Source organism: Brachionichthys hirsutus, chromosome 8, assembly GCF_040956055.1.
Source record: "Brachionichthys hirsutus isolate HB-005 chromosome 8, CSIRO-AGI_Bhir_v1, whole genome shotgun sequence".
Lineage (NCBI taxonomy): Eukaryota > Metazoa > Chordata > Actinopteri > Lophiiformes > Brachionichthyidae > Brachionichthys > Brachionichthys hirsutus.
The window spans coordinates 7,995,973-8,003,761 of record NC_090904.1 but is presented as its reverse complement, the minus strand read 5'-3'; the positions used below and the strand labels follow the sequence as shown (position 1 = coordinate 8,003,761).

Here is a 7,789-nt window from a genome sequence, read left to right as displayed (position 1 = left end):
GACGAACCCCTGAGGTAAAGAGCCAATCAAGAAAATCTTACATTCATCCTACAAAGCACAGGATACTCAAAGGTTTCACACATCTCAACAGTGCAGTGTCGTAACGTAAGAAGAATGTTCATGAAGATGTACAAACATTTTAGCTCCAGAGGCCTTCCCACTATGATTAATTAATTTAAAAATTAACACTCTATTTTTGGACCAATGTGAGAGAAACAAAAATATTTGAAGGCTTCTTGTTCATGTCTGTGTAGCGCACGTGTTAATTCTTGCTACTATAATCAATGCTGATGGGAGACGCACCAATTACTGATTATGGATATTGTAAACTCCAGCTGCATCAGAATGTGTGATGTTTTTAATGTAATTTTTTATTATGTCACTTTGTTTTAAATACTGATGAAAGTAAAATTATCGTTAAATGTTAACGAACTCGTTACAGGATTTTATTTTCACACGACACAAAGCAAACAACGTGAAAGTGAAGATCATTCAACAAATCTTTTTTTTTATTCCTTTTAAGTCACAGAACATGCTTCGTAAAAAAAAACACATCAGTGTTTAGTTTGTTTTGTTTTGCAGATTTGCTTTGATGCATATGTTTTATGAAAATAACGGTCTTTCGATCCTTATTAACTTTTAATGGCTGTCTTATTTAAATCCATAATGTAAATAGAGACAGGTTTTTTTTTTTTAAGCGCCAAAAATATAAGATTATCAGATGAAATAGTAGGTGACAACATTTTATATGAATTATTTAGCATATTTGGAAAGGTTTAGTCAAATTGAAATAATTCCATGTCACCCCAAGCGTAACATCAAAAATTTATTTTCTAGAGTAAACTGGATAAAGATGCGATTTACCTGCTCACGTCCCTCTGATGCTGGAATGTCTGGAGAGGCTCCACTAACCGGACATGGCAGCCGCTCCCTCTCCCGTCATCAGCGGTGCATTAAGCTAGCATGCAGCTACAGCAGCTGCCCGCGGACCTGTCACTCAGCGCGGGCAGGTACCGAGCGAACAGCCGCTAGCGTTAGCCTGAGTTAGCGTCTCCGGAGAAGAGACAAAGGCGTCGCTGTCACCGCGGAGGACGTGACGGAGCGATCTGTGACGGAATATATTTCTGCTCGTACTTAAATCCACCGGACGCAGTTCTTCGCTTACCTTCTGTGTGATCGCGTTTCTAGACCCGTCAAAAAAAAAAAAAAAACGCCAATCACTTATCGATTTTTGACGGCAGCAGACAAGTGTTTAGTTAGCGAAGGTTCAACGACTACTTCCGCTTTGCTTGCCTTTCATAATAAAAGCACGTATTGTTTCGAATCGGTTGGGAGGGCGTTTTATATCTTTGTGGTAAATCTTAACGCTTCTTTCATATTTCTTTTTCAAGTTGAACAATCGCGATATTTTAAGGATTTAGAAACCAGATAAATTAAAATAACTTTATTGATCTTGAGTCGCTGACTCAGTGCTTGTTAGTTAAATGCAACTTTACACATCAACCTCGCCTTTAACCCTCTAAATATCGGCTGAAGAAAACAGCGAAGGCTCTTCTTCATACTGCGACTCAGAAAGATCTAGATGCCATTTTCCTAGACTCTCAAGCCCTTCACAACGTATTTCTGCACATATCTTATTAATCAGGAGTTTTATTATTGTTGGGATGTCACCAAACTATTCTTTAAAAATTAAAAATAACAACAATAAAGGCATATTTGATATTGGATTCAAGCCAAGTATTTAAAGAAGTAAGAAATACAATAAAATAAAATGGAAAAAAATATATTTCTCAAATTCCTCAGTAGTAAATATTCTTTCTTTCTCGGGAGGACGAGGGTTAAGTAATTGTATAATATTGGCGCACACTATGAGAAGAGTGTTGTGTGGCTTCCAGGGAAGAAGTGAGACGGGCTTCTAGAAGACTGGGGTGATCAGGGAGACAGGTAGGAGAGGATTGGGTGTGTCTTGAGAGGACAGAAGAGACTAAACAAGAGTACAGGGAGAAGAGACGCAAGGCAAAGGTAGAGGTGGCAAAGGTCAAACAGGGGGCATACTGTAGGCCAGGTTAGATAAAGAAGGATCTGTCCAGGCTGGGCAGACAGAGACGGGAAGGATGTTCAGCATGTTAGAGTGATCAAGGATAGAGACGGTCACGACAGAGGCCAGTAGTGTGCCCGGAAGATGGAAGAAGTATTTTGTGGTATTAATGAATGAGGAAAATTAGAGAGAGCAAAGGGTATTAGAGGCGCCTGTTGTGGACCAGGAAGTGACAAAGATTAGCACGAGAGAAGTTAGAAAGGCGATGAAGAGGATGAAGAATGAGAAGGCTGTTAAAAGGGGCTGTTTAATAAACTCCTGGAGGCGAAGAAGATGCCAGAGGAATGGAGGAGAAGCGTGCTGGTGCCCGGTAGGTGGCAGTAATGAGACTTTTATCGTGGACGTCGCACGACCAAAACCTTCAAAGAAGAAACAGACGACATCGGCGAAGAAGAAGAAGAAAAAGGAGAAGCTTTGTGTCTCTAAAGCGAACGTTCATCTGTCCCATGTGTGACCGTAGCTACATTACGAGTTGTTTTAGAATATCATAAAATAGCTTTTCCCTGTTAAAGACAAGCTAATGCCGGAGAACAAATAACGACCGCAAGCTAGCAGGTGGAAATAGCGCTAAACTTGAAAAACTCTGAAGTAGCCTTCATCAGCGGATGCTAGCATGACGAAGGAGAACCAGTGCAGCATCCAGCCCAACGCCCCGGCATGTCTGGAGAAGCATCTGTGCTCGGCGCAATACAGAGCAGGTAGGTCGGTAAAGCAAGCTAGGTGCAGGTGAGCAGGGCAAACGGGGCAGGTAGGGCAGTAAAGCAAGCTAGGTGGAGGTGAGCAGGGCAAACGGGGCAGGTAGGGCAGTAAAGCAAGATAGGTGGAGGTGAGCAGGGCAAACGGGGCAGGTAGGGCAGTAAAGCAAGCTAGGTGGAGGTGAGCAGGGCAAACGGGGCAGGTAGGGCAGTAAAGCAAGCTAGGTGGAGGTGAGCAGGGCAAACGGGGCAGGTAGGGCAGTAAAGCAAGCTAGGTGGAGGTGAGCAGGGCAAACGGGGCAGGTAGGGCAGTAAAGCAAGCTAGATGCAGGTGAGCAGGGCAAACACGTGCTGCGCTTTCTGGGTATTATTATTAGCCTGAATTACAGTTTTAACTTTTACTGCGTCTGTGCTGTGTCGTGCTCGTACCTGGAGTATATGCAATGTCCCATAATGTTCAGTAAATACACAGAAACATTTGTTTGCAGTGGTTTTGCACACACACTGTATCGCTGCTGGCAAACAGACGCAGCTCCCTTCGTAGTTCTCAGTCGCGTTCCTGTTCGTTCTCCCTCGTATCAGACGGCACTCTGCTGCTTGGTGCCTCCAGCCTCAGCGGCAGGACCTGGCAGGGATCCGTTCGGATCTACAGCGACGCTTCAAAGGCCCCTCTTGAGGACCTCTGCAAAGCTGGCGTGCAGACCGAGGCGGGGGTCACTGACGTCAAGTGGGTATCAGAGAAGAGCATCGTCGTAGCATCGGACTCTGGTGAGGCGTCAATCGGGGGGAATTATTTGTCAAACGTGTTTGGGAATGACGGATGAGATGTTATTTGACGTGGATTTTGCGCAGGTGCCGTGGAGCTGTGGGAACTGGCAGAACAAGATGGCCTGCTGGTGAATCGGTTCACCAAACAAGACCACGACCATATTGTCACTACAGTGAGCCCCGTTATGGGAGAGGGCGGTGCCGTCACTGGCAGCATGGACTGCCGGTTAGACACTTCTGCTGTTTTGTAGTAGAGACATTTGCATGATGTGCCAGGGTGGAAGTTTAATGTTTGTCTCACACTTTCATTCAGATTTTTGTTTTTTTGCTTTTGTTTTTTTTGCTTTTTCATCCCATCCTCATCAGAATATTTTATTTCTTCCTTAACTGCAGGATTAAAGTCTGGGATCTCAGTCAGGAGACGGTTGTCATGACCTACAGTGGTGAGTGCACGTTTCCACTACTTAATCGAAAGAGAAAGAGAGATCAACTGTCGTTTACTTGATTCGTTTTTCTCCAGTTCAAAAAAAGTCTTTCTCTTTTGGTGCAGAAGCGGGAATTCTTAAATGAATTGCTTAAAATCTTCACATGGGTCATTTTATGAAAATATATTTTTTCATGTTCTTATAAATAATTGTACATCCAGCTTTCTTTAGACATACAGTGTTTGACTGCATAATAACTGGTTTAACAATGCTCTAGACAAATGTGGTTTTGTTAGCAGTAATGAAAAATAGTCACACGAGTGATGAAAAATGAACGTGTCGTAACTTTTCCATTTCTTCAGCGCACACGCAGCCCATCAATTGTGTCGCCTGCAGTCCTATGGAGGAGTCTCTGTTCATCTCCTGTGGTCAAGTAAAAGGACTCCTGAACAATTCGCACGCGTTGTTGTAACGCAACATTTAACCTGGAATAACTGAATTTACCTTTGGGAACAAAGCAATGCAGGAATATGCATATTCACAATAAGGAACAAAAGCACTGCAGCGAATGACACTTTGTTTAGCCTCGTGCTTTTGTTATCCTACGTCCCTCAGGATGGTCGTGTGCTGATGTGGGACAAGAGGAAGCCAAATAAACCAGCTTCAAGAATAGGTAAGCGACATATTCGAGCTTTTAGGTCCAGCGTACATGATTTAGTGGAAGCCAAGCGGCAGACGGACATCTCAAATCCCAAGATCTGCCGGAGAGATTTGACTACTTGTACTTTGTGCTTGTCCCGTGAGGGGTTGCCACAGCAACCCAACGTTCTCCACTTCACCCTGTGCTTTGCATCGTCCTCCCCAACACCAGCCACTCTCATGTCCTCCCTCACTACGTCCATGTATCTTCTCCTGGGTCGACCTCTAGCCCTGTTCCCTGGCAGCTCCATCCTCAGCATCCTTCTTCCGATATAGTCTCCGCCCCCTGTCTTTTCCTCAGACTGCCAAAGAGATTTTAATTGTAATTGTCAAAAAAACGAGATAACATATGGTCCAATCCTGTCTGCCTCTCAGATGTTGAGCCCCCCATGTGCTCCCCGACCACTGCAGTGTGGCACCCCCATCACAGAAGCACCATTGCTTTCGGTAAGGCCCGGCAGCAGATTGAGTGACGGGCGTTGATGTGGCGATCCATGCATCTTTGATCGTTTGGTCACGCTGTGCCACAGGTGATGAGCTGGGCAGAGTGACTGTGAAGGACTTTCTAGGAACCAAGTCAACACGAGTGGAAAATGTCCACAGCCGCAGAATTAATGGGATCGCGTTCTCTACAGATAGGTACACTAAAATCCATATCATTATTGATATTATTGGCTCTTCAAAATGTTCCTCGAAACATTTTTAACGCCCTTTTGTTCTCGCCCCAGTGCCTCTCTGCTGGCCTCCGTGAGTGACGATTGTTCCCTTGTCGTTATGAACTCTGACCTGCAAGAAATGTGAGTCTTTGCACGTCATACTAAAACCTCTGCTTAATCTCTAGCACAATTGGAAATACTAATTGCATGTTCTCGTCTTACAGGCTTCGAGATCGTAGACATCAGGACTTTGTCACAGACGTGTGCTGGCTCCATGGTGACTCCAGCGCGCTCACAACCGTAGGCTGGGATCACCGCGTGCTTCACCACACAGTGGGTGCGGCCACTGGGACCCCAAAGTCCTCCTCTTAGACCCAGCAGATGCTCTCGCGCCGTCAAAGATCACTGTGTGGCACGTGCCTCCCTGTTTTTGAGGGGTGTCGACATGTATCTTTAATGTAAAACCCACTGTCTCTGTCAGTGCATGGGAGTTATTACATTGTCATTTAGTACCACAGATATGTGCACAATATTTGTACTTGAGATCCCCCAGTTTGGGCCATTACTGCGCTACTCTGTGGTAAAGTTTCTGTGCTTCTGTGAGACTGTATTGGGTTTCCATAACGACAAACGCTTTTGGCAGCCAACAAATTTGTATTGTACAATCTTGCATTAAACATGTTTTTGTGGTAGCAGGAGTATTTCAGCGTTTCTTTGTGTAACAACTGTTATAGGCTGACAATTTAGACCGTAGGAAGATACTACTACTACTACTACTGTACTTTCGGCTTGTCCCGTGAGGGGTCGCCACAGTAAATCACTATTCGCCACTTCAACCTGTCCTTTGCATCGTCCTCCCCAACAGCACCAAAATCTACACAATGACTTGACTTGATGAGCAGCCGCCGCACACTTCATTTAAAAGCGCTCGCCGAGCTGTGACTGCCGGTTAAAGCCTTTTATAATAAAGATAATACAATTAATATCAGTTATTACAGTTCTTGTCTTTTAAAAGCTCAGTGAGTTAAAGTTGAGCTTTACAAACATTGACTAGCCTGCCACTGTTGGTCAAAAAATAGTTTCAAATCATTCAAATGACAATAATTAAAGTGTTGGTCCTGTTTTTCTCCTCGGTAAACACAGCAGCTGTCTGGTAATGAAATGCAATTCAGACACACAGAAAGGATCACCTCAGCTGGGTTTTTGGACAAATACTTGTTGATATGTTCCTTATTTTTCAGTTAGGAAGGTGTCAACAGCACTACTTAAAGAATTAGCAAATACAGTATTTTAATGCATAATTATTACAATACAGCCGCAATTCCAAAAATGCATCAAAGTGCAATTACAAAACAAAAACATTACTACAGTGAAATACCAGCTACACTATTTCTTCATCAAATATATAAGTCACACAGTGAAGCAAGTAACTATTTAATTTGGATGGACCCTCATAATGTACATGTAACAGTGAAATACTTATATGTTTATGGGACATGTGAATACCACAATAAATTATCATTTAATTGTACATTATTCTATTTTACAATCAAGAACTGTGAATTTTACACCCAACAAATAACTGAACAGTGTCATTTTATTTTCACTCACATGCACTTTACAGATACATATATCTTACATCTTTAATAGTTATTTGAAAACTTCCACGGTATTTGCTAAAAACTGCAGTTGAACTGAAAGCTTTGGTTAAATAGGTAACATATACAGCATTTATCTCTAAAATGAGTAACCTGCAGCAACCCCCCCCCCCGAAAAAAAATAAAAAATTTAACATAAAAATTAAAAAAAGAATAACACTAAAGCTGAAGAAAGTTTGAAAGCAGTTCATACTGACTGAGCAAACTACATATTTGTAAACCATAGTATATCTTCCGCTCCTTTTATTAAAGTGCTTTTTAACTATTGTACAAATTTCATCAAGATACAAAATCACTTACAAAGTACCAAACGCTAAACATGAGAAGGCCAGTCTCACTAAGCCTCCTCTTTACTCGCGAGCGTTATGGGATGTTTGGTTCCAGGACGAACTGTAAAAGTCATGCCAAACTTTTGTTTTGACGGCAGTCCATTTCTGAAAAGAAGAACACGAACGTCATTGTGAGTGACGGCTCTGCCAAAAGTACAGGCTATAATATTGGAGCACTGAAATCTTACCTGGCGGGAACTTTGACTGAAGACGTCTCGTGATGTTTTGCTGCAACTTGATCTTCCAGCTCCTCCGTGTTCAGAGTTGCTGCTTTATTGACCCCTGGGAGGGCCCTGGGAGCAACGTGGACCTTATTGTCCTCATCGGCCAGGGGCGAGCCCCAGTCGTCAGAGCCGGACTCCGCCTCCCTCACTGGGATCATTTTGTGATCCATTTCCAACATCTTCTTTTGTAAGATGCTGAGGAGTGTAGCGTGTCTCGGTGAAAGACTGGATGGCAGC

The 7,789-nt window shown here is 43.2% G+C and overlaps 1 protein-coding gene across 1 annotated transcript; it reads left to right on the top strand.

Moving 5' to 3' along the window:
* The first annotated feature begins 2,502 nt into the window (after positions 1-2,502).
* LOC137898558 (methylosome protein WDR77-like) lies at positions 2,503-6,242 on the top strand. Its single transcript, XM_068742605.1, has 10 exons — positions 2,503-2,796; positions 3,376-3,561; positions 3,646-3,787; positions 3,955-4,004; positions 4,349-4,419; positions 4,602-4,659; positions 5,061-5,132; positions 5,216-5,324; positions 5,414-5,482; positions 5,566-6,242. Exons 1-10 carry the CDS (start codon positions 2,712-2,714, stop codon positions 5,711-5,713), a joined length of 990 nt encoding a protein of 329 aa, XP_068598706.1. The 5' UTR covers positions 2,503-2,711; the 3' UTR covers positions 5,714-6,242.
* The last annotated feature ends 1,547 nt before the right edge of the window (positions 6,243-7,789 follow it).